The following is a 26,910-nucleotide window of genomic DNA, read 5'->3' as shown; positions in this document are numbered from 1 at the left end:
GCTCTTTGGAGTCTGATTTCCACGCTCCATCTGTAGGTTCCATGAGCTCGGTCCAGGCAGCATTGAGGCCCCTGTCACCTGCCTGGCAGGGGGCGGGGGGGAGGTGGGCACAATGAGGGCTGGACGCAGGGCAATGGGGGCTCCGCAGGGGAACAGCGGGGGGCCACCCCCGAACCCTTCCTCCTCCACGGCCAGGGGGTTACAGAGGTGGAAGTGGTGGGGGGTGACGGGGAAAGAGCGATACGGAGAGAGTTAGGGAAAAAAAGGAAACGAAGAGGGGGCTGATCGCTCAATGGCACCTGGGGGACTAGTTTAGTGACTACTGAAGGGTGTGTGGGAATAGCGATTCTAGTTTTAGATGATTGTCAGTCCCGGACTCGTCCATCATGTCCATACAGCATTGACGTATGCTAAACAGGCACTTCTCTCTCAAATCTATCATTCCGTGGTTTTTCTTGGATTTTTTACTTCACTGACATAGAATTTCAACAAACAGCATCAAATCGGACTAGAGACTCATGTAACATCATAAACTAGATTCACCCTGAGAATCAGATCAGACAAAAATTGCTCCCATATTTCCCATTATAAAAAATTTTAAATCATTAAAAATTTGAAAAAGCATTTAATTTAATCTGAAGAACCAAAAGCCTGATATATATATATATATATATATATATATATATATATATATATATATATATATATATATATATATACACTTTTTTTTGTGAAATTTGTGAAAACGTGTTTTAAATGGTTTAAAATGTCACTGAGAAAGTTTGAATTCTCAATGAAAACTTGCAAAGTAAATATCGAATTTTCCAAATAATCAAAAGCCTAAAGTCTTGCATAGGGAAATAAATAAATATCCAAAAAATATATATAATAATAATAAATTTCAATTATGTATTAACTTCTCAAATCAATCAGGGGTTTTCAATAAAATAAAAGGTCTTTTGAGCTGAAAGCATCCCATACTTTCATACCATGAAAGAGTCCCCAAAAGATTCCCAGAGTTGCTGTCCATCAGAATTTCAGCAGGACAGGAACCACATACTGTGGCCACTTCCCACAGCATACCTGTCCCAATACACCACCAACCACTTAACCTATCTATCTTCTCTCCCTCACGCTCATCTACTCTATCTTTGACTTTTGACAGAGGTTTTGTCTTTCATCAGCAGAACTCTAATTAAAATGGACAACTGAGAATCCAGCTACAGTGAATGATATGATGAGGAAGCAAAACAGGTAATGTGGACCACATCATCTGCATAACACTAAGAGTAAAGATATTATCCAATAGAATATCATTTTAAAAGAAGTGTGAAATAATGGATATAAGAACTAGGGGTGAAAACATTTGCTCTGACAAAATAAATTCTTAAAATTAAAAAAAAGCATCATAAAACCTGAAATTAATCATCTAAAAAATGCTAAAAATTTTATTAAAAAATGTATCCCAAAAGTTGGGTTGAAACAACCCAGCATTTTTTTTAGAGTGTTATGATTTGGTTTGAATATTCTGGTATGATTCATTATTACTTTCAAAAATATGGAAAGTGTAACTGAGAAAAGTTGACTGAGGATCTGGATATGATGGAATTCTACAACTGCAAATAGGTCTAAAATAATATTTTGTATATAACAAATTAATAACAAAATATTTTTATTATTAATTAAAATCAAAACAGAATTCTTTACAAAAATCACTCAAATTTCTCAAATAATTACAAAGAAACATCAAGCACATCGAATTAAATTTGAAATATGAAACTCCAATCATTTTTTGCTCTATTTACAACTTCAAAAATAATTTAAGCACTGTGATTTTACTTTAATGTGAAAGAGAAACTTTATTGTGTCTTTAATTAACCTGCTCAGCTTCACAATACTTATATATAATAGGCAAAATTCATTACTAATTTTGTAATTGTTTAAATACGCCATTAGCAGTAGGAGGTGTTGCATTTTTGAAGCCTTTAACCACAGGAAGAGTCACCAGAGGGACTTTTGTTATTTTGTGAACGTTAATTCATGATACCAGCGCATGGTGCCTCTCGCTCACGCATCAGATTTATATTCCTCTCACAAGTAGGACAAACCCCACAAACCTGCAGCCTGCCAGCCACACACAGCATTTATCAGTGCGCTCCAGAAAGGAGAGAGAGAGAGATGAGCGCTCTGCTGAAAGAACTCCGTAGCATTCGGATGGACGTTAAAGGGTTTGTGGTGAATTCCAGGCATAATCACAGAGAAACAAGAGAAGGCTGAAAAACAGAAGCCAAAATGACGCAAAGCAAATGCAGCTTTGTGCAAAACTCAAGAGGGTTTGCTGACTTTAAAATGATGGATTTGGAAACCCAAAGGAAAGCTATTGCTCAAAGTTTGCTAATTTCATAGCTTGATTGAGTTCTCAGAAACGGTTCATTTAAAGGGATACTCCACCCAAACATGAACATTCTGACATCATTTACTCACCCTTGTGTCATTTCAAACCTTCTTTCTTCTGCGGAACACAAAATAAGACACTTTGAAGAACGCTGGGACCCAAACAACATTGGAGCCCATTGACTTCCATTGTATGGACAAAATCTCCAAATGTCTTCTTCTGTGTTCCACAGGAGAAAGTCATGGGGGTTTGAAACAACCTGAGGGTGAGTAAATGATCACTTTAAGGATCAACTTTGTATTAGATGCTTCTCCTAAGATTTCTAAAAACTGAAAAAATGAGTTGCTTATTGACACAGAAGAAGGACATAGAGAAACAACATGAATCAGATTAGATTTGATGAGAAACATTTGCTTTTCTTTTGTCTAGTATCTTGTCAAATCTGAGCACAGCCCGAGACATTTTGAGGTCTGTTCTGCAACATGTGAGATTACTGGATTCTTTTTCCTCAGGAGAAACATCTGAGAACCTGGAAACTGAAGCAATTGAGATTTTAAAGAGATCCTTTGTGATTTTTCTTCAGGAAAGTCAGGTTGGTATCTGTAATGCAAAACACTCTTCGACAGGCAAAAACAAAGAGAGCAGATGAAGTGAAAGTAAACAGGGATGTTGGAGCGAGAGCACCAGAGTCCACAGATGACCATCTGGGCAGTTTATAGCTCCTGGTAGGGGAGAGTCTTCTCCTCCTCGGGGGCTGTTAAATGGTTGGGTAATTGAGCTCGTGACATGTGTTCCCCAAACAAAACAAAAGAGAGAAGAGACAAATGAAGCATTTATTTGCAGCGTGGAGGAGTGCTAGCCCTTTCAGCCTGCGCCCCAGCCAGCCACTGGTGAGTGAATTAAGGAGTACATAGAATCCCAGCAGATGTAGGGAGAAGAATGGTTAACGGAACGATCACGACTCCATCTGGGGTTGGCATTTTGTTAAGAGGGAGGAGCAGGGAGTCAGTCAACTTGCTAAAGAGCCAAGACCCCAGCAGCTGCCCCGAGAGAAACGAGAGCGAGACAGAAAGAGTGGTAGATGGAGAAAGAGAGAGACAAAGAGGAGAAGAATTACTTTCAAAGATCATTTTTAACTTTGCAGGTGGACTAACATGTGACATGGACAGACTTTTGGACAGTATCATCCTTGGGATACTTTCTGGATGTTAACTATGCATGCCTGACCAACTGCTAAATGTGACTAAACTGTTACCATGGTACTGAAATATAGTACTATTGTATCAGGGGAAGAGATTTCTTTTGTGTGTTGCCTTTGTGTGTGCAAATAGGTGCACAATCCAAAAGTTATAAAAAGTGTATCAAAATGCCATGCAATTGCTCATATCTTTTTTCTTTTTTATATCACTATATGATAAGTCAATATATCAATATACAATACTGTAAAAAAAATGGAGTTAGTATGTTTTTAATAATGTTAAAATAACTTTCTTATGCTCTCCAAAGCTGTGTTTATTTAATCAAAATTCAGTTCTGAAATATTATTAAACATTTCAAATAACTGTTTTCTATTTAAAAATAACATAATTTTTTATGCAATTTTTTTCCTATGATGCAAAGCTGAATTTTCATTATTTCACCAGTCTTTCAGTGTCACATGATTCTTCAGAAATCATTCTAATATTTGCTGATCAAGAAACATTTCTTATTTTCAATGTTGAAATCAGATGTGCTGCTTAATATTTTCGTGGATTGTTGGATGAATAGAACATTCAAAAAGAACAGCATTTTTTTAAAACAGAAATCTTCTAACATTATAAATGCATTTACAGTACAATTTAATGTGTCCTTGCTCAATGAAAGTATTCATTTCTTTCCAAAAATTAAAAAAACATCAATAGAATATACGTATATATATAAAATAATCAAATCAAACTAAATGATGGTTTAAAATCTAAATTCAAAGTGAGGCTATTGAGTTCACAAATGTTGTATTAAAAAGAAATACGTTAAGATCTATTTTTGGAGACCGACACGAGGACCATAAAGGAACGATGCTGAGGCATTATGGGTTCCCTGCATGCTTTGCTCATTATAATGTCTGAACGGTACAGAGGTGCCTGTTGCAGCATGGAATCGCTCCTAACAACGGGACAAAGCCAAAACGCAGCACCCATGCAGCGATCACACCGCGGGAACACACACCACATGCTCCTAAATATATGAGTGCTCATTACACTGACATCACATTATACTAATGTTCTTGACTCATGCTTTCCTACCAAACATGCACATGCAAATCTGACAAAATACAAATGCACGATCCATAAGTTGGTAAAAATATAGTTTACTTATTCCTTACTACTTACGTAACACATTATCTTTAATAGCTACTTCTACCCCTAAAGTAATAACAATATAATATTGAATTAATATTCAAAAAGATATTAAAAGTATATAATATTTAATATTAAATATAATATTTAAAATATTTAAAATTTTCCTTCTCATATAACTTTATCTTGTTTTTTGGGGGGGGGTTATGACATATTTATTAGGAAGTGAAAGTTTTACATTTATAAATAATATATTATATTTTTCTGTGTTAAAAGAACAGCACTAAGTAACACAAAATGTGCTTAATAGCACATCTAAAGCTTATAAAACACCTGAAACGTATAATGCAACCACTTATGAAACGTATAGTGCAAACGTATAATGCAACAGTTGTCATTTGTCTTTAGTTTCAAAAGCATTTATTGACCATCATAGAGAGTCTGTTACCTGTCACACTGAACAAACACATTATCTTAACCCGCACTTCCAACAGAGAGGGAGTTTGCACAGCCACTGACCCAGTACTCCCCCTTGACCCTGCCCAGCCACATATTACCCACTTTGGGGTACGAATAAGGGTCTGACAGTCCCATGTAAAGCCATGCAGCCCTGACTCAGATACATTCACATTCAATAGGAACTTGGAAACCACACTAAGTGGGTAAAATATCTTGCATTTCAAAACAGAAACCAATATTCACCAAAAAGGGGTTTTACACCCTAATTCCAAAAGAAACCTATTTTAAATTTTAAATCTGATGGAATTCGCCTCAATGCAAGTTTTTTAAGCCATCAAAATACCATTCATTCAACTTAACAGAATTATTGACATGAATACAGTTTTTTGTTGAACCTAAAGCACTTCTAAGAAACATTAAACAACCTTACATTTTAAAGTTCAAAGGCTATGCCGAAGCATTAATGGTGAATTATGAAACATAAGGTTAACAAACCTTCACAACTAAGCGTGTAATTGATAAGAGGCACTAAATAAAGCATATTTCAGTTGTAGTATTGTAAAACGACAGTTTCCTTGCAAATTTGACTTTAAAATTAGGATGAAAATAGGTGAAGACAACAGTTGAAATGCGTTTGAAGTTCCAGTTGATGCCAACCACAGTCTTTAAATTCTCCAAAACCAAATGAAACACATCAGAAATTGCATGTTTGAATTGGAAATTATGATTTTTGCTCTTCTAAGTTACATGTAGTAGAGACAGCAAGTTAACAATGGTCTACTGTAGAGCTGGAAGTCATGAGGCTGGAGCCACAGCCACTAAAACCTCCCGAACAACTAGATAGAGAGTGAAAGTCATGATTTTAGTCATGATTCTGCTGTAATTTCTTACAGATTCCCATTCTCTCTGCACTCTCTCCCTCTCTCACCAGCATCATTTGGCAGTTAAGAAGTGAAGTTCTTCAAGTTAAGTGATTGACAACAGCGTATAGATCTTCTCAATTAACTGCCTCATTGTGAGTCTTTATGGCAAGGCCCCTGAAACCCTCGACCTCTCCTTTCCCCTCCTTTTCATCGTTCCTTTGCCAGAGTTTCACTCACTCAAACACTTGCAAGAAAACAGAGCGCTCTATTCGGCGAGGAGCCCCTATTCTCATTAACCTTCTATTGCTCACTTTTTCTTTTGGACACTTCAAACCGTCTTTGAGAAGAGAGGACTGGAAGAGGAGTCCATCAGTCGCTAGGGGCTGGTCCGGGTTTGACCCCGCACCCCCCACTTCAAAGATGGTTTGCATTCATTAATTGTTCTTTGAATTAATATTTGAAGATCACAATGCTGGTGCCAGCATATAAAGCTGACCTAATGAAGCATACAGGCAGCATTCACTTGGAGATAAGCTCGGTGTGACCGTGTGTATGCGTGTTTTCTTTCCCTGGCATGCCACTTTGAAATCGAATTGAATGACATCATGTGGAAATGATGCACAGTGCACAGGCCGTTTCTGAGAACGATGCGTGAATGAAAGTACAACGGTGCTACACAATGACTTTCGTCAAAACTGTTTAATCTTCATTACCACTTAAAACCTAGATTGATGTTCGGAAAACTTGCGCGATCCGTAACCTCAAAAAAACTTGTGTTTATTGAGAGACAGAAAGAGGGGCAAAGATTGTTAAGTTTCGAGAAACAGCTGAATAAAAGGCAGATGATTGCTCCTCTCCACTCCCTCAGGGCCCTGAAATCATGACTGAGGAACATTCCAGCAGAGAGAAGAGCCCTTGTTTACTGATCAGAGAAACAGAACTCTAAAAAATGTATAAAACTAGACCCCCAAGAGCCAGATATGGCTATAGTTGCCCAGTTGTGGTCTAATTTTGGATGAATACATCTGGCTTTACTGTTCAGAGTACATTCGTGGTTGCGGAAAAAATCAATCGTCCCAGAAATATCTGTTTATTATTGTGTGACACAGCTGTCTGTATTTGTGGTGCATCTTTTGCTTTCTCTCCTCACTCTCCCCCATTTTCTACTGAGTAAGTATCCAGTCAGCAAAGCAGGCAAAAGCCCTATTTTATTTATACAAACAAAGTCCTCCTTGCTCTCTCGGACAAAGGCAGCTGAATCTTTCATGTGTTGTCATTGCTTGATTCTCTCTGTCCTCCTGGCTATTTTCCTGCTGGGAGACAATGGGCCCAGGAGAAAAGCAGCAGATTGTTGGAATGCAGCTCAATGAAACTAATTATTACATGTTGACTGCGTTCACCATGGCACGTCTGAAAGCACTAAGCTCATTCAATTGGCCTCCACGGGACTCCCTTTCAAAAAACTTGATCCCTTTGACTGTTTGTATTTCGGAGTTTTCTTTTTCGCCTGCCGTGAATGAGAATCTGCGAGAGAGAGGCCGTGGCTCTTTGATGACTTTAGTTACTTTTAATTAGCTAAATGAGGCTCGAGGATAGTCAGTTTTCCCAAAGTTAATGGTACAGGAAAAAGGAGGGGATGCGCTCATTGTGAGATAAGTTTTATCGATTCACATAGAACCATTCCAGCCACTAGAACGATCCCTTACCTTTTTTAAAACTTTCTTTGGAACGTTTCAGCTTTTGTACAGATATAGAAGTATAGATATAGATATGTGTTGTTTTCTTTATAAACATTTTTTTATACTGGGAAAAAAAACTACTGATGATTTTATATAAATTATAACTTTTTACTGGAGTTCAAAAGAGTCTAAATAATAAAAGTAACAAATGTTACAACAAAAGAAAAATGTGACATGTTTGTTCTGAGCTTTCTCAGCAAACAGGTTTTAAGAAATATCTCTTGAGGTGTTTGCTCAATCCATGTGTTAGTAAGCAATGGTCCTCTACACTGCCTTTTCCCAGACAAATAAATCTGAAGGGGCCTTTGCTTTGATCTCAAGCCTTTAAGGGGCCCAACAATAGGTTTTGAAGGAGCAGGGGCCCGGAGCCAACACACCCCTCTTACCCGACAACTATAGACTCAGCAAACATGTACTTAATCAATATTTGGCTAGAGAAACCCCTCTTGATTCTGAAAACACCCTTTTGAGATTTTAACTGTGCACCGAATAGGAAAAAACAACAACTCCCACAAGCAGGGAGGAGAGAGTGAAATACAGACAGCGTAGAATCAGCCCACTGCAAACGAGAGCGAATGGAGAGAGGAGAAGTTTACAGTGTGTCAGTGGAGATCAGGACTCATTGAGTTTTATGATGTAGACACATCTACATGTGAATAAAAGCCAGAGGTGATTGATCCTTCTAGGAAAACAAAAACATTAACCGGGCTTTGAAAAGGCTGTTTTCCTTTCTCCTTTCCCCTCACGCTTCCTTTCTTTCATTCACTGTTTTGTTCTGTCTTTCTTTTTTTCAATGCAGATATAGACATCTAAGTAACTCTGCTGCAAGTGTACACAAATACAACATTAAAAAAAACATCTAAAGTTTTTGCCCTAAAAATTTAATGGAAAATATTTGTGCAACAATTTATTAACTCATCGATAAATTTGAATAAGATGTTTGACCAAATGTTATGCTGAGGTTCACTTAACTGGAAAAAGTAGGCTGAACAACTAAGCAGAAACAAATATAGAGTGAATGCTGTTTAGCATATATTTAAAAGTTACAAAAAGCAAATAAGATGTAATTATGTCTGTCTGATCTGAAACAAATCTAGCTACTCTACAATATGACATCATAATGACATTTTTTTATGCAGCAAGCATTTTTACAGTGCATTTGCAATGTTGTGCGTTTCAAAAGTTCATATCGGTCAGCCATCTCCAAACAACAACATATCAACAGTCGTTTGTTAAACTAATTACCAACTGATCTGTATTCGTGATGGCGGTGCTGGAGAAGAGAGAAGGAAAAGGGCCGTGAGGAATGAATGCGCGCCCCGGGCGGAGAGGAAGGGGGCGGGTTTTTGTCCTGAGATGAAAGTGGGGACGAATAAAGGGCTTGATTTAATCTACTAGAAAAGGTTTTCATTGCAATGACTGAGGATAATGTGCGCCAATTGTAGCGCGGCCCATGACGCGGGGTGATGCGGCTATAGCGCGCTCACAGCTCAGGGTTCCTCTCTCCACTTGACATCTAGAACAAACTCCTCTGCGCAAGAATTTCAGAACGGTGGGGGTTAGAAAAACGCGCTGCCTGTATCAATTTCCAAGTTAATACATATCATTTCTGGGGGAATGGGGTAGGCTATTGCCTCGAGGCTGTGTCAATGTTAAAATATTTTCGTGATATTTTTACACGTTATTTTGACATTTGAGTGTCACTAATTAAATTTCCCGGAAAAATTTAGTTACTTTATTTTAAGTAAAATACAATTTTAGACGTGAAAGCGACTTTCGTGAGCAAGCGTCTGGGTAATCTTGCTTTTACGGCATCAAGCTTTTTGTTTAGACTTTCTTCGGGAGGTTCGTGATTTTAAAAAAATGATAAGGAAAATGTAGGCTATTATACTTTTTATATTTATGGAAATCTAAAAAGTAGGCCTGTTAGCTAGACTATGCGTTTAAGTTGAAATCATTAAACAAGTCATTCCATAAATCCACATATTTAAAGGAGAAACTTTATTTTTAATGGTCTAGATCTGAAAATTTATATACACTCTAATCAACAGGTGTTTAGTTTCTTTGCTTAAAACGTTACCATAGGCCTAAAGCATCTTAAAATTAAATAATACCTCCACATGCTCTTGACGAAGTTTTTTAGGGTGAAAGGGAAAATTCCAAGACATGATCTAGCTAAAAATGGACACATTATTCAGGCCTCGAAGTCTATAAAACACTTCTGAGCAGGGACTACGGTCATTCGTGAATAATTCATCTCTCATTGCCGGTCCATAATGTCCTCTCTGCGCCTTTTGTTGGACCGTTTTTTCTTCCTTTCTTTCCAAATTTTGAAAAGCTTGGAGTCTTTTGTCAGGACCAAGCTACTGCTAGGCCAAGCTTTGTCCTAGGGAAACTGAAGCGTGAGTCTCATGGACTCTTTCGCTTTTGTTTCCCAAGTTCATCCTCAAGTGTCCGATTGTGCACCGCAGGAGCGTCTTTTAGTGAACGCTATTCTTGGACAAATGTTTGATTTACTGATTCGGCCAGTTTCACTCCAGGGACGTCTCGTTTTAGGAGGTTAATCTCTGATGCTCCTCAATTCAGCTTCAATGAGTTTAAGGAAATACACAAAAATCGCTAAAAAAAAAAATATTATAGGCTACTGAAGACATGGGCCATTTTCCCATCAATCTGTTTAGCATTTGGTGGCAAAAGACCCAAAATGAAACATTAAAAGCGATATCCACACGAAAAAAATTAAATAAATAAAGAATAAATGTGCTTGTGACATTCACGCAATTTCTAACGTACAGGCCTACGCTACTTTTTCAACAACAACAAAATAATTACAAATATTATTTTTAACACATTAGCATTAAGAATAATAACGGTAGTGTTATAAGTATTATTATTATTGAAGAAGTAGAAGAAGTAGAACACATTTTATTACCTATACAAATATATGTACACATTTTCTATCCATAATAAAATGTAGGCCTATGAGGATACCTGCTCATCTCAGTTCCGCATGAAAAAAAAGAAACATAAAACTCGTCAAAACTTACATCTGTCGCCAAGAATCCCGTCGATGCTGTGTTTGGCTCTTCTTTCATTTTCCTCGATCTCCCTTTTTTCCACTTCGTCATCATCATCATCATCCTCATCCTCATCTCCGTTTCCACCGAATTTACAGCGCAGCATGCGGCTGATGGAGCTCACTGCGGAGAGACAAAAAAAAGCTTCATCAAATTACATTATAGAAATTCACTTGTTGAATGTGTAAACGCTTGAAAATGTGTAGGTAGGCTATACAATTTATCTCCGTAACCACGAGGCATTTAAAACGATCTTACATGCTATGATATATATTTTAAAAAAAGCATATAGGCCTATATAGGGTTGTTTTGTTTTTTCTCCAAGCAACAGGTGCTGGAAGCGATATCTTAAAAACAAAAACTGCAGAGATTGATACATTTCAGTACGTTACCTGAGGGCACGTTATTTCGATCGCAGATTCCATCTTTCAGAAGTTTATCCCGAATCTCCCAGCTGAACATCCCTGGATTATCTCTTTTGTATTCTTCGATTTTCTTGTCCACATCGGGAGTTGTGCTCTGCTTTCATTACAATAGTGACATAATAATTACATTTTTATATCGTTATACCATTTTATGAGAACTTACAAAATATCCACGATTATAACAAGAATGTATAGGTACGATCGTCAGTTTCTATTTAGTCATGATTACGTGACTATTCACGAGACGTTCTGTAAGCCTACAATTAATGTGGCATTTAATTAATTGTTTTGAGTCATAAGATATTAAACAAGGCAATAAAATCGGTCTTGAAATCTTTTAAAAATAAGGATTTGACGGACTGATGCCATAGAATAACTTTTTATTCTCTAATTATTTAAGAAACATATATGCATTGGCGCTTTAGAAACAAATTAACTGATCCGAAGAACCTATATGGACATTTTAGAATAATAACAACAATAGATTTTATACAATGAAAATTGTTTATTGTGCAAATGATTTGCTGAACGTAAGGTGCAACACCATAGTCTGTATTGTGTACACTCTTTAAAAAATGTTAGTCGTTAAGTCAAACACCACACTTTATTTGCAAAACTCCATATTTAAATGTTAAACTGGGATGAGCTTTCTAATAAATTCAATAATACAATTCAGCACTAGCAGGACATGAGAAGGCCTCGGTGATGTCCTACCTTGGGTTTGCTGCCACCAATAGCACCGGGCCGAATAGATCCCGTCTCCTGGTACCTGCATAAAATTTTGGACACGCATCCGTGCGACACGCGCAGCTGTCGGGAGATGACGCACGGTCGTATCCCGTGATGGGCCATCTCTACTATCTTGTGGCGGATGTGATTGGGCAGAGGGCGTCCGTTTATGAAGACTCCACCGAGCTGGTTCACGCGGCCCTGACCTAACGGCGTGGAGACTGCAGTAAGAGAGGGGAAAGGTTGTGTCAGTGACTAACAATTTATATAACAATTTACTTATGCTAAAGTTAAAATATATTTAGTAAAGAAATATATATTACCGCACACTCACTTTTAAGTTTACGCGTTCATAGTGTGCCTTTATATCTTTCTTTACAAAGTCTTTTTTCAAACTTTCATCACTAAAAGTTTGCTTTAATGCTTCGTTAAAAGTGAAAACATAATCAAAAGCATGACAGATATGTTATCTGCTTATAATGCAAAAAAAAAACAACAACAACAATAAAACTACTACTACTAACTATTTTTAAATCCTAGCCTAATACTAAAATGTCAATTAATAGTTATAATTTGCAAATATGTTACTTGTTGACAGAACACTTGTTATATTTTACATTTGTGTTTTATATATTTAAAAAGTATATAAAAGTTGAAAAGTTTGTAAAATGTTATAAACATATAAACAATAAGGCAAAAGCATATTTTTTGTACAAAATGTTAACGCTGCATTAAATAAGCTTCAGGACATTAGACTACATTAAAGATTTCATTGTTAAAAAAAAACACCTTCATTTTTTATGTATTTTTTTGTAGTTGTGTTTTGTTTCATCTTGAAATAGAAAAGTCATTCGGACGCTGATTGGACCCTAATTTCACATCACATCATCAGACAAAATAACCTAAATAATCTAATTTAAATAGAATATTTTAAATGTCACTTCTTTTCTCCAATTAACACTAACACATATCAACTTTGTGAATACTTCTAGACTGTTCTGTCGTAAGCACAGGAACTAACACCTTACCCTCCAAAGAAAAGCCTCCTCTCGGGTAGTTTTGGGGTGGCATTGGGCGCATCATCCTGGAAATGCCCCCCGCTAATGCGGTCATATCTCCTTTGCAAGAAAGAAACTGGTGAAAGGAGCACTTGAGAGAAAAACTGACGTTATCCAAAGGAGATGCACAGCTCTTCAAGTGTCAGTGGATTGCTGAAGTATCAAGTCTTCAGATGAAAACGAAAAGTGAACTTCAAAACGTCGCTGCCGATCCTCGGAAGTGAATCACGGATATCCAGGTCTTCAGTCGTGGTTTATTTTAGCGCAGTTTGTAAGATAAATCTCTCAGAGCTTCGTTCAGTTGTTGATGACACACTTGTTGTTGTGAATTGAAACGGTGATCAGTGGCGAAACATTTTATCAGTTGTTGAGCTGTTGGCTCCTTCTACCCATAGACGGCTGTGATTGGTCAAGGAGGGAGGGTCCAAAGACTTGGGAAAGCATTCTGATTGGTCCAAAACCTTAAACTTTCTTGTGCTGTGACCTCGGGAGTTCAAGGGGATTTGTCACCGATAACACCGAGCTCAGACATAAACGGTGATGCTGAGAACACTCTGGAAGATAATAGTGACGTTTTCTTCAGGTAATTGAAAACATTTCAGTTTTGTTCAAAGCAGTGGTTTGGAGACGTGTTTCCGAAAGCACTCCAAAAGGAGACAATTTGGATGTCTTGCTTATTAAATGCACTTTACTAAACAAATACATGGTTAATAGAGGCTCTAAGACCTGAGATGGAAGTGTCAGACAAGGTAGACGAGTTGGGAAACACTGCCGAGTTTCTCCATTTTGCTTTCTTCTGCCCATAAGCATATTTTATCTATTGAACAAGAATCCTCTGCAAACCCATAACTTTCAAGTAAAAACCCCAAAGCTGCACAGCACAGAGGTATTTATTGTATGCATGTGGACAGTAGAGTCTCTCTCCAGAATGAAAGGAGCAGCTTGCGGGGGTCTCAGCAGGGTATGACGCCGAGACTGCCGTAAAAGCTGTCTGTGGAGACGAATACAATTGTGAAGAAGCGTTATTTATAACGCAGAGACATTCAGTATAGTCATCCATCCCACTCATTCTCTTGCATTACTCCGCATTTCTCTCTCTCACACACACACTCTCAATCTCACATTCAGATGCTCCTCCTCTGTTCCCCGCAGTCACTGAAGTTCCTTTTCTTCGCAGGAGCTCATTGAGAAACTCTCCGTCAGTCAAACGGCCCCCGTTTATTCAGAGAGAACCCTGATCAATCAAACAGGAAAACTATCACACTTTCAACTGTTCAAACAGAAGAACCCACTCTGAACATATAAAATGAGTTCAAATTCATTTTAAAATCCTTCTAATCTGTTGCTAAAATAGACTAGAATCTGACACGGTAATGCCCTGTCCGTCTGATTTCCAGCAGGTTAATGTGTCAAATACGATGGCTGTCATTTTAGAGCTATCAATTCAGAGACGTCGACAGTTCACTCGGGGGTAAAATGGCCCTCTAGTCCTCTGGGATTTGCATGGGCATTATCGCGTTGCTGTGTGCGTGTTTCGCGGCAGCGACGAATAAGCGCATGTTATTGCCGTCCGCCGTCCCAGGTGCTCCATAAACGGATTAGCGCAGCGGCGTGGAGAGCGGAGCCCGCGCGCCACAGGCCAGGCGGCCCTCAAAACAAGAGCAGCGCAACAGCCACCCATCATGACTTTAATTGACATCTGACCGCTTCTGCCGGATTGGCCTGGGGGACAAAACATCAAAAGTGATATGATTGCAATTATTAGAAATCTATCTATCTATCTATCTATCTATCGAAAAACCAATAAACATTCTTAACTCCATATTCCTATTAAAATCTTTTTTTTTTGGATTATATTTTTTATTATGTTTTTTATTTATTATTTAAACGTTACAACAATATGATTTAGCGTTGATTTAGACATTGAGTTAACAGTATGCATTCATTTGTACAATAAACAATACATTGAAAAACACCATCAAAATGATTCGCATCTTTGTTGTTTTTTACATTTTCTAAAACAAATTGAGGCTCGGCAGCAGCAGCAACAACAACAATTATTATAAATCAAAGAACACTTAACTTTTCCCCAGTAGCCCAATGGGGAAATTATGCCAATTCAAGCAAAATTTTATATTTCACTAATTCTACAACTAAGTTTAAGGGTGAACACATCTAAAAAGCGAAAACGTTACAGCTGTTATTTAATATGCATTGAATACATGCACAAATCTACAAGTGATAACGTGAAGGCGCTACCTAATAAAGAATTTAAAAAACTAAAATAATTTTTAAGCGACTGGACACCATAAAACTATTTCACTGATGTAGCCCAAAGAAGTTTTAAATCATAATCATGATTTGAATAAAAAACAGCTCATTTAAAATTTACCATACACTCTCAAAAATAAAGGTGCTTCATGATGCCATAGAATAACCTTTTTGTGTAAATGGTTACATAAAGAATCTTTAACATCTGAAGAATCTTTCTGTTTCACATAATGTTCTTTGTGGCGAAAGAAGGTTCTTCAGGTTACAAAAAGGTAAGACAGAGATGGTTCTTTAATTTAAGAACTTTTGACTGAATGGTTTTTTGTGGAACCAAATGTGGTTCTTTTTTGACATCGCTTGAAGAACCTTTTGAAGCACCTTTAGTTTTAAGAGTGTAAAGCATATTGTCGGATTCCTGACAAAACTGTTTTGCCTGTTTGTATTGATAATACAACCTGCTTTGCGTAATGATCCCAGCGTGTGCTGAAAAAAGAAGTATTTGTGGCTGTTTTAAAAGAGAGAGAGAGAGAGAGAGAGAGAGAGAGGGGTGATGCAGCTTATAGCACTGGCACAGCTAATTTTAATTAATTCTTTGCATTATATATTTCAGAAACCCCTGCTATATGAACAAATGTTTCGGACGAACATGAGCTCTTTTCCCTCGCTTACAGTGCAATAAACACTATAATAATGTTTTCAGATTTAAGAATGTCTATTACTCACAACAGGCTCGTGGTAACTCGATATGGTCATAAAGTGAGTGGGGATATATGCGGAATGAGGAGAGACTCAGTTTGATTAACTTTAAAGGGATACTGGATATCCGTGTCAAATCAATTTCGGAGTGAAAGATCCAAGTCAAAAATTTTCTACATCGGTGGAAGAAAAGGCATCATAAATAAAGAGAAAAACGCCACACTGGAGAAATGTAAGCGCCCCTGGTTTAGTTTAGACTCTAAAACCAAATAACCCTGGGATGTGTTCCAGAACTCTGGGGAAAAAAATGCCATTATGATTAAACTCAAGAACAATGTTTCAGCTCTGAGGAAAGACTGCGAAACGCACTAACAGATTTAAACAGAAGCGAAGTGACTGAAGATATGGTTTGATGTTCACTCTCAGCAGTAGGTCGTTTCTACTCATAATTTACAATTTTATAATTTATAAACCCCTTTCTCATTTTCAAACTTCATATGTAAAGGGCCTCTTTGCTCCAACCCGGATAGGGGTCACACTCGAATATATTTGTAAATTTGAAGCTTACACTGATGCATTATATAAACAAAATCTGCCCACTAAAACTAAAGTTATATTAAACAAAGGTGGTGCAAATTAAAAGTAGTTGCACTCTTTTCATTGCAACTTTTTTGAAAAACATCATAATTATATTAAACTGATAAAAGATAAGAGGTGTACACTGTACAGTCACAATGATACAGCAGGCGGGTGAACATGACACAGTGTGACACTAATCCAAAACTTTCTTACATTTTTATTTATTAATATTGAGGGATATGGAAATTTCGATTTTTTTTATTTAAATGCAACACAAAGTTAAACGTGATCAAAATTGTAAAAACAGTGCAGTGTTTTTTCATATATATATAGCTAGGTTACATTTCAATATAAAATATAATATTAGTTGAATATTAACTACATCTACATCTACAAAAGTCAGCTTGTTGGGTTCCTAACAAATCTTTTGTGTTTGTGTGTGTGTGTGTGTGTGAGACATGAAATAACAAACAGTTTATGGAAACAGCGCGAACTATGTATTTAACTCATGTAAAACCTCCCACCTCAATGTCTAATGCTTAAGTAAATATTTACAGCTCGAGCTGCTGTGGGAAACACATCGTTCTTACAGTAAAGTGACAAACTACTCAATAATACTTCTCTTCACAATGGAGTCTTGCTGTTGTGATGACTTTATTTAGTTCCCCGGCTCATTAGAATAACTATAAAGGGATGGCTGTTAGCAGTTTCCTTCTCATGTTAAACGCGTTTAGAGTTCAGCTCACAGCAACACTTACAAGAATTGCCAACCATTTTGAGATGAGATACCGATTGGTTAGTTGGTTGGTTTGTTTGTTTGTTTGTATGATTGATTATTCATTTATTCAGACATTTATTTATTATTGTTATTTTAGAGAGGTAAAATGATCACTGAAGAATTTGTTTTAAAAGAAAACCAGAAACAGTCATTAATTAAAATAATAATAATAATAATAATAATAATAATAATAATAATGTTATTGTTTCATTAAAGTGTATTATTATTATTATTATTATTATTTTTACTCTTTGTAGGCCTATTAATTTCTGACAGATGAAAATGCCAACTATCACACCTTTAACCCTCATCAGTATTTGCTAATGAGTTTAACAGTCTCGACTAATGTCACACTGAGCCACTGTAAACCGTGAAGTGTTTGATGGTACTAATTAAATGGTGGCAATGAATGTGGTTAACTCAAGGCAATACAGTAGCGCTGGGATTCAAAGAAAATTAAGAGTTTTGCATGACACAGGGTAAATAAAGTGACCCAGTAAGAGGCAGAGTGCCTTTGGAAATGAAGCGTTTGTAGTGAGGGGGGCACGGTAATGTCTTCACATGATGGCAGAGGGACAGGGAGTTTATTGCCCCCGCGGTGAACCTTGGCCCTGGGGCCAGTGCTCCGGCATTATCTCTCCCAGGTGATCACGGCAACCAGTAGCGCTTCTCTCAACAGGTGGTAAGCCTGAGAGATATGAAGATTCCAGCGCTATTAAAGACTCTTAACTATTAATATACTTCTGTCCAACAGAGGGCGCATGAAACAAATAAGAATCAGTGGCCAATTTTTTTTTTAAAAAACCATTCCTCTGTATAGATGTCATTGTAGTCAGTCAGTGACAAAATATCAAGAGCAATTATGCTCACTAAGGTTGCATTCATTTGTGAATTTTCATTGTGTTGAACCCTGGTTCTAATGCAGTGACATCTCTGGTTATATAATGTAATGATATGCCATAGCAGGTGTGGCTCGAATGTCTCTAAACACTTTTACTTTATTTTTTTATTTCTTTAGTTCTTCATAATTTTCTCTCGGCAAACAAATTCTTCACCAACAAAGATTGAAAAGTTAACCACCCATCACTTACCTAAGATGAACAGAACAGAAATTACGACTCATGCTGTCACCTTAATACACACACAAATGCAAGTTTTTAAGAAGAAAAAGAAGAGCACTGAAACTAGCTCGTTATAATTATTTATTTATTGCATGCATGCAGCAGCTATGTTAAGGTTAGCGGTAGTGTTTTGGGATCTGTGAGTGGGACTAATTAGTGACCTCTGTGTGATTTCAGCACTTCTGCTTTTCGGACAGCTCCTGCGCGCTCAACACGGGACATTCACACCTCTGCACGTGACCGCGAGATACTTCTCTGTCTGTCCTTTCATTTAATCAGAATATAGGATAGTCTTAAAAGTTCAATAGATGTAATATACCCACGGTATATTTACACGGAATTATATAACAGTAACAATTTAATAAACTACTATATCATAACGGCTGTCATACTCGAAAGCAGTTTTTTTTCTACAACTATACTCGTTAACAGCACATACAAAGTCAACATCGCCACCTTGAGGTGTAAAAAAAAAAATTAGCAAGTATGTTTCCGCTTCATAAATTGTAAAGTAGGACCAAGACCTTAATAATAAAAGTAAAATGAAATAAAATATTAAATAAAAGTATAAAATCTAATTTAATAAATGTAATTTATTTCCGCCATACAAACCTGAATTTTCAGCATCATTAGTGCAGTCTTCAGTGTCACAAGATCCTTCAGACATTATACAGTATAATATGATGCTCAAGAAACATTTCTTATTATTATCAATGTTGAAAACAGTAATGTTGCGTTATATTTTTGTGTAAACAGTGATGCATTTTTTTTTCAAAATTTGTTTGATGAATAGCGAGATATAAAGAACTAGACTCTTTTTGTAACAATGTAAAAGTCTTTATTGTCACTTTATTTTCATCAGTTTAATATGTTGTTCCTGATTTAAACTTTGATTTATTGATTCACAAAAAATATCTACTAAAATATGTTTTTTGTAAAAAAAATTTTTTTTAATAAAATAAAAATATATATATATCAGCTTTTCCCCTACTTGTAAAAACTATTGTTTGTGTGTGAAAGTGTGTTATCTGTTCGTTTCAGTGTAACTGGCCAATAAAACCAGTCTTAACTTAATTTCCAAATTACACCAAAGAAAAAAAAAAAGAACTGTCTAAACAGATTTGTCTTTTCCAGACCAAAATATTCCACTCAACATTCCACTCAATTGCACAAAGGAACAAACACATCAGTTTAGTATCTTAATGTCTGGATCATTTTAGATTGTAAATCTCAGTGTCCTGTGTTTTACCTCTGCAACGCTCCTTCACGAGGGCAAAGAAAGGCGTTGTTGGAGACTATCTGTGTTTTATAGTGAGCCTTGGACTGGGATGATCTCTCACTGTAAACATCTTACACACCCCCAGCTAAACAATGCTTGCCTTTTCACATCTAGATATATTGCTGAAACACAGTTAATTGTAAACTGAACTGAGGTTACTGTGCCATACATCTTCATATGCCAGAGGTTAACATATGATTTTCATACTGAAACTGCAGCTTAAACATTATACAGAATAAAATGCATGACCAGTTTGTGTTCTTCTGCCAGTAATCATCAAATTTGATATACATATTACAAAAATAAAAGAGTTAATCTATGCAGTCTTTATTGCACGTTCTGTCAGATGGTGGTTTTCTTACACACACACACACACACACACACACACACACACAGAGAGAGAGAGAGAGAGAGAGAGAGAGAGAGAGAGAGAGAGAGTCCATTAAGAAGCTACTGAGGTCCTCACAAGGTCAATGACAGGATAGCAGTTCCTGTCATTATCACAAGTTGTGGTGTGTTTTTCAAATGTCGAATGGATTATATTGATTTAAGCTCAAGTTTTGCATGGGGGTGTACAGCACTTAGACTTGAAATCAGTTTTAATTGATAATGCATGCACGTTATTTCTGTATCAGCCATTAGTCTGTTAAAGGGATAGTTCACCCAAATATTAAAATTACTCAGTCTTGTCTCTTTCCAAACCTGTTTGACTTTCTTTTTTCCGCAGAACACAAAAGAAGATATTTTGTAAAATGTTGGAAACCACATAATTTTGGTTCCCATTTTGAAGAAAGTTGGTAACCAAACAGTTTTGGGTCCAATTGAATTCCAATGTACAGACAAAAAATTGGAAAGTCAATGGAAAATTAAACTATTTAATGTTCAGCCAAAAAAAAAAAGGAAAAATGCATACATGACTGGAACGATATGAGGGTGAGTAATGACATAATTTTACTTTTGTGTGAACTCTTTAAGAACAGCATGTGCTTGATAGTGAAATACACAAGATGACAAAAAGAAGTTGCCTTTGTACTGTACACCTCAAAAAGTACAAAAAAGTTAAAGTAAGTAGTCACTTATCAGAAGCTTTTCTTCAAAGCAGATCAGTAATATATAGACACAATCCCCATGGAGCAAACTGAGGTTAATTGTCTTGCTCAAGGGCACAGTGTTGATGGCCCGTGACCAGCAACCATCCTGCTACAAGGCCTTAGTGTTAGCTGCAATGCCACAACATCTGTTTCATTATGGCATATCCTGAAAATCGCATGGCAAACAAAACTGATGACAGCTTATGTATGTTTCTATCATGTCAGGCAAAATACAGTGCATTAAAAGTCTGGACATAGTGTGAAATTCTACACCGTCAGCTCTAACATGCAAAGAGACAAAACTTCAGGTGAAGGATTTGATGAGAAAAATGTGCTTCAAACTAAAAAAGTTCTTGATACTTAATTTCTAAAGGGAGAAAGACATGAATAAAAGAATATGCATACTTAAACGTTATTACATACTTTAAATGTTTAGGGTCAGTAAGTTTTGTGTGTGTGTGTGTGTGTGTGTGTGTGTGTGTGTGTGTGTGTGTGTGTGTTTAAGAAATTCTTAATTTTATTTACTAAGGATATTTTAACTTGAAGTCTCAAGAGTTACAGCAAAGGCTTTTATAATGTTAATAAAAATGTTTCTTGAGCAGCAAATCAGCATATCAGAATGATTTCTGAAGGATCATGTGACACTGAAGACTGGAGTAATGATGCTGAAAATTCAAGGAATACATTTTAAAATATATAAAAAAAAACAAACAAAAAAAATAACATTTTTTTAAATTGTAATAATATTTCACAGCATTACTGTATTTTTGTTGAAGTGAATGTAGCCTTAATGAGCATTTAAGAAACAGTAATGTATGAATCAAAAAGCATCATTATGTATATTCCCTGGGAAAATGTTGCTACCAGTTGATCTGTACTGTAAGCTACATTGTTAGTGTCCTTTTAAATACATAAACAAATGTGTATACATGTACAAACAGAAAGCAAAAAGAGCATAAAAGAGAAGCTGTTTGGTCCAGCACAGATCACTGAATCAATCAAACAAAACAGGCTATTCTCACGTATGTGCTAAACTAAACAAAACCATAAAACTCTTGGTAATGCCTCTGAATCTTTCACAAATTCTATCGATCAACAGTCCTGGCTTCAAAAGACATTGTCCAATGCGTGTCATTCAAGGGGAGTTTAATCAAACAAAGTGTGCTCCTTATGTGTAGACTTTCAAAGAAGGTCATCTACATACGCCAACACAAGCCATATCAGTTTTGAGATCATGTTGGTTGACCACAGTAGACGCACGCTCTCTCCTGGACGGCCCTCTTTTTGTGTTAATAGCCTGCCCGCCGTAGCGCTGAAAGAGATGCCGGAACAAAGCAGGTATTTGTTTCAAGGCAGTGTTGTTTTAGGAAGAGACTTAGAGGTCTCTAGTTAAAGTCACCCCCTTTCTAGATCACGCAAAATCCTCCTCTCTCCTCGGCTCGGCCTGGCCATGAATACAGCCACTTCAGTGCCCTCGGAACAAAAGGGCAGGAAGAATGCTGGCGACTGGGAGAGCGGCGAACCCACTGGGAGGGATGGACACCATGCTGGCTCAGACTGGGAGGAGGGAGTCTGTTTCAGCCAGTCTGCCAGGCTTAGAGTTAAAGATTACCTTTGAAATCTGCACCCCTCCTCTCTCCCTATAACTCTGCTCCTCTCTCGCGCCTTCGCTCACACCTTTGGGCAGTCGTGGAGAGCGGTTAGATGAGTCCCGGAGAAGATCCTCTTTGATGACAGAGAAGGATCTTTTTGTTCTCTAATCCTTCTCTGGTCTTAAACATTTTAAGCCCAACTGGGCCTCAAAGAGAGGCTGTGCTGAAGCTCGGGGTCTCAATGGAGGTATTCTTCCCCACCCGCGCTTCTCCCGAACACAGAGGATCTGCCCTCGTGCGTCTCAAACCGCTTGTTCAATTACAAAGTTCAGAGTTCCTCACAAGTTGGAAGTCAGTACGCTTGACTTTCACTGCAGGTTCCTCCAACAATAAGGAATGTTTTATTAAGGCAAAACACCACAGGTGAACAGGCTGAAATTTGAATAGATATCACCTCACCCCTCTTATTGATTAATCATATTACATAAAGAAAATTGTTTAATGTTTAATACGCAAATGAAGCCTTGTCTTATTAAATATGCACACATTTGCATACAGAAATGTGAACATTATATACAGCCAGAATTACCTAATGGTGGTCAAAATAGAACAAGGCAAACAATCTCAAAGACATACATTGTAGTAGGGACTTGAGACATATCCAGAGACAAGAATATTGGACCAGTAAGTACACCCTAACAACCTCTCGGAACACCCTAACAACACCTTAGCAACCGCACACTATACACCCTATAGCATCATGATGGCAGGTTTTACATATATCATAGCTCATACTGTATCTCTTCAAAAAATTAAAAAAATCTAGCCATTTGCATGATCACCTGAATAAAGCTTGTAGATCAAATTCTCAGTGTTAGGATTAGAATGGGATTCTGCCGTGGAAAAACGTACACAATCTTACCAGTGTGAACCAACCTCCAGGCTGCTGGTGGAGAACAGAAGGTTTGTTCCCTTGTGTTGTCCAGGCAGTAATAAGCAAATTTGACACACATGACATGACAAAAAAGATGAAAGAGTTTTCAAAAAGATTTCATCTGCCCTCTAGCATCACATACACTGATCGTCTCACACGATGACCTCAAAGAGACCTCAGAGAAAGATGATGCACTAAATGTGTTGCACTCATATACACTGACTTTTGAAAGTTTGTGGCCACAAAGATTTTGTACGTTTTTTTAAAAGAAGTATCTTCAAAGACTGCATTTATTTGATCAAAAATATAGTAAAACAGTAATATTGAGAAATATTATTACAATTTAAAATAACTGTTTTTTATTGTAATATATTTTAAAATGTAATTTATTGCTGTGATGCAAAGCTGAATTTTCAGCATCATTATTCCAGTCTTCAATGACACATGATCCTTCAGAAATCATTGTAATATTTAGATTTACTTCTCAAGAAACATTTCTGAATATTATCAATGTTGAGAACAGTTGTACTGCTTAATATTTTTGTGGAAACTGGAATAATTTTTTTTAGGATTCCTTGATGAATAGAGAGTTCAAAAGAAATTTGAAACAAATCTTTTGTAGCATTATTATCTTTATCTTTATCAGTCTTTATTGTCAATTTAATGCATACTTGCTGAATAAATGTTTTTCACCAAAAAAAGACCCCAAACATTTTAATGGTAGTATATATATATATATATATATATATATATATATATATATATACACACACACACTCATTTAACATTTTAAATGTACAATTACTAATATTTAATGTACTTAATTGAACTTTTTTTTCACACACACACACATACATACAAAAAAAAAAAAAAAGAAGATGGTAGTATACAAGAATCACGTGACATTTTAAATGTACAATTACTGTACTTAAGTCTTTTTTTTTTTTACTTTTTACAGCCTCTTATAAATATCCTGAGGCATCCTAGTGGGCATCATTTACAATCATACTAAGTTGACAATCATATGGAGCCACAGGCAGACACAAAAAATGTACAAATCTGAAAGATCACCTACATGTGTTAAAGTTTGAGTGTGTGTAAACAGAAACCACTGAACACATGGAAAGAGCACTGAAGGTTAAGTGGCCATGAGAGGTGAAGTGGCTCAGAACAAACACACACACACACACACACACACACATGGGCCATGAGAGGTGAAGTGGCTCAGAACAAACACACACACACATGCAAACATACATCTAGTAGTGTGTCTGTCCTCCCATAGTCTTCTGTTGTTCTTAAATAAAACAAATCACAACACAGCTATCATCTATAACACCTACCTCTCTCTATAATCTGAGTTTGTGCTTTCACTACTCATACTGTTGCTAAATTGTTTAAAGTTTTAATTGAATCCCATTGTAAAGATAGACACTAGTGCATATAAGGATATAAATATCAATAGCCTAAAAAGCCACATCACATCTCACACAACATACATTTTCTGCTCCTCTTATGCATAAAGCAAATACTTTTTCTGATCTTATGTGTATTCTGTTAATTAAATAAATAAAGCTGATTTTTTTTCCTACTACTTCTACTACTAATAATAACATATTTGAAACCGATTTCAAAACATATTTCAAACAGCATAGATATATGAAACGCTAAATTTTTGAACTTTCAACTGTGATTTTTTTTTTCAGCATATTTTTGGTTCTTCCCTGCTCATCTGTAATTGAAAAAAGAAAAATCACTTTTTAGAGCAGGTGAATCTAACTACACTGTCGTGCTGTGTGTTTGTTTTTTCGCATCTAAATCGCAAGGACAAATGAACAGAAAGACTTGTTTTCCTGCCATCATTTTTCTTTTTTATATCTCCTCATATTCAATTCAGACTGCAAACTCACTTGCAGGAGTAAAATGTACACATTTTATGGCCTTTCCACAGAAGTGACATAGTTTCACCTGTGAAGTAAACATATGTCTTTATAATGACATATAACTCCCAGTTGCATTACAATATGCAATATTTATAAATAAATCTAAACATACACACCTTTGGTTCGGGGATCATGTGCAGCAGGTGCATTTCCTAATTACATGACCATAAAGTGAGCGACCTCTGCTGGCCTCAATCCATACATCCTACAGCAGCGAGGCCTTGCAATCTAAAGACATGTCCAAATGATGGTGCTGAGCCTGTGTGCCACCTAATATGAAGACAAGACAATATTTTACTTCTGTATACTTTACCAAAAATAAAAACAAATGTATAAAAAACTATTTCACATTTTACAGTCAGTGTTGATCCTTAGCATAATTATAAGAGTAGTGAAACTGGTTGATGAAATAACAACATTCAGCATACAGATGCATTTTTTTTTTCACATAGGGAATGTTTATGATTTTGTAATGATATTTGACAGGGAGAGGACAGAGTCATCAAATGCCTTTTGCAAACCTCAATCTGCAACCTCTTTATGGTAAGTATATAAATTGGGGACCAAACATAAAAAGCTGTGATTTAAAATCCCTTTTAAACCTAGAATAAAAACAAAATATGTTTTATAATTTTAAGACTGAAAAAGAAATAGAAAAAAAACAATTCACTGGTGGTTTCAGACTTCTGGACCCCATTGTATATGTGTTTACTGTGTATTGTGTCAATATTTTTATTTTTTATTTTATTAATTTATTTTTTTTTATTTTACATTTCTTTTTTAATTCAGTGTAGGCTATGTTGCATGGTTTTGGTTTGTTTGTTTCTGACAGCCAGAGCACCTTATAATTCCATACACCATTTAATAAGTGTATAAACTATATGCATGTTTAACTGTCAGCAGTATTGTCGTGTGTTTGTTTGCATATTTTTTTAAAAAAGTTGAACTTTGACTATATTTCTGATTCTGCATGAACATTTAGTAACTGATATGAAATATTCTTTATTGACATTACATATTTTTTGGTGTAATGTACTATAGGCTACTCCCATCTAAAACCAAATAAAATAGTAAAAAAAAAAATACATTATTACATTATGACTTTCAGTTAATCAAGACATGGTATCATGGCGGTTGTACTATAAATTAATTTCATTAATTTCAGGCAGCAAAGCCGGTTTGCACTAATGCAATCCACAAATAAACTACTGAGCAGAATTATTATTTTATTTTTTTTTCGTTATATAATTTCCTATAGAATTTGTCAATTGCTCTATTTTAAAAAGCTGTGCGCCGCCCGGGAATCGAACCCGGGTCGCAAGAATGGGAATCTTGCATGATCCCACTACACCAGCGGCGCTTAGGTGAAAAGACGGGAGAAATCACATCCTTCGCAAGTTACCTGAAATCACACCCTTCCATTCAAATTTCTACGTCTTCGTAATATTATGTAGGCTACATTTTCAGTTTACATGAGGGAATATTTGAACCTCATATTCACAGAACCGATAAATAGGAATCTGCTCTAGCGACATCGTTTTTATG

At 36.4% G+C, this 26,910-nt stretch overlaps 2 protein-coding genes and 1 non-coding gene across 6 annotated transcripts in view; 1 reads left to right on the top strand and 2 right to left on the bottom strand.

Annotated features, from left to right (window-relative positions):
* LOC132154518 (paired box protein Pax-3-like) overlaps positions 1-13,444 on the bottom strand; it is a 28,639-nt gene extending 15,195 nt beyond the window's left edge. The window contains exons 1-4 of one of the 4 annotated variants that reach the window (XM_059563098.1): positions 13,052-13,444; positions 12,009-12,244; positions 11,262-11,388; positions 10,840-10,992 (exon numbers count right to left, since the gene is read on the bottom strand). In XM_059563098.1, the coding sequence (XP_059419081.1) occupies positions 10,840-10,992; positions 11,262-11,388; positions 12,009-12,244; positions 13,052-13,136 (601 nt within the window). In that variant the 5' untranslated portion in view covers positions 13,137-13,444. Of the gene's footprint in view, positions 1-10,839; positions 10,993-11,261; positions 11,392-12,008; positions 12,245-13,051 lie in introns of all 4 variants that reach the window. The other 3 variants (XM_059563096.1, XM_059563099.1, XM_059563097.1) reach the window with 3 other exon arrangements.
* The window catches only part of LOC132154536 (secretogranin-2b-like), a 209,893-nt gene that overhangs the window by 136,702 nt on the left and 46,281 nt on the right, over positions 1-26,910 (top strand). The window lies entirely within an intron of this gene.
* trnag-ccc (transfer RNA glycine (anticodon CCC)) lies at positions 26,655-26,725 on the bottom strand. Its single transcript has one exon. It is a non-coding gene; the product is annotated as a tRNA-Gly (tRNA).

This window comes from Carassius carassius, chromosome 12 (assembly GCF_963082965.1).
Source record: "Carassius carassius chromosome 12, fCarCar2.1, whole genome shotgun sequence".
Lineage (NCBI taxonomy): Eukaryota > Metazoa > Chordata > Actinopteri > Cypriniformes > Cyprinidae > Carassius > Carassius carassius.
Note: the sequence above shows the minus strand (reverse complement) of the source record. Positions and strands in the feature narration are given on the sequence as shown.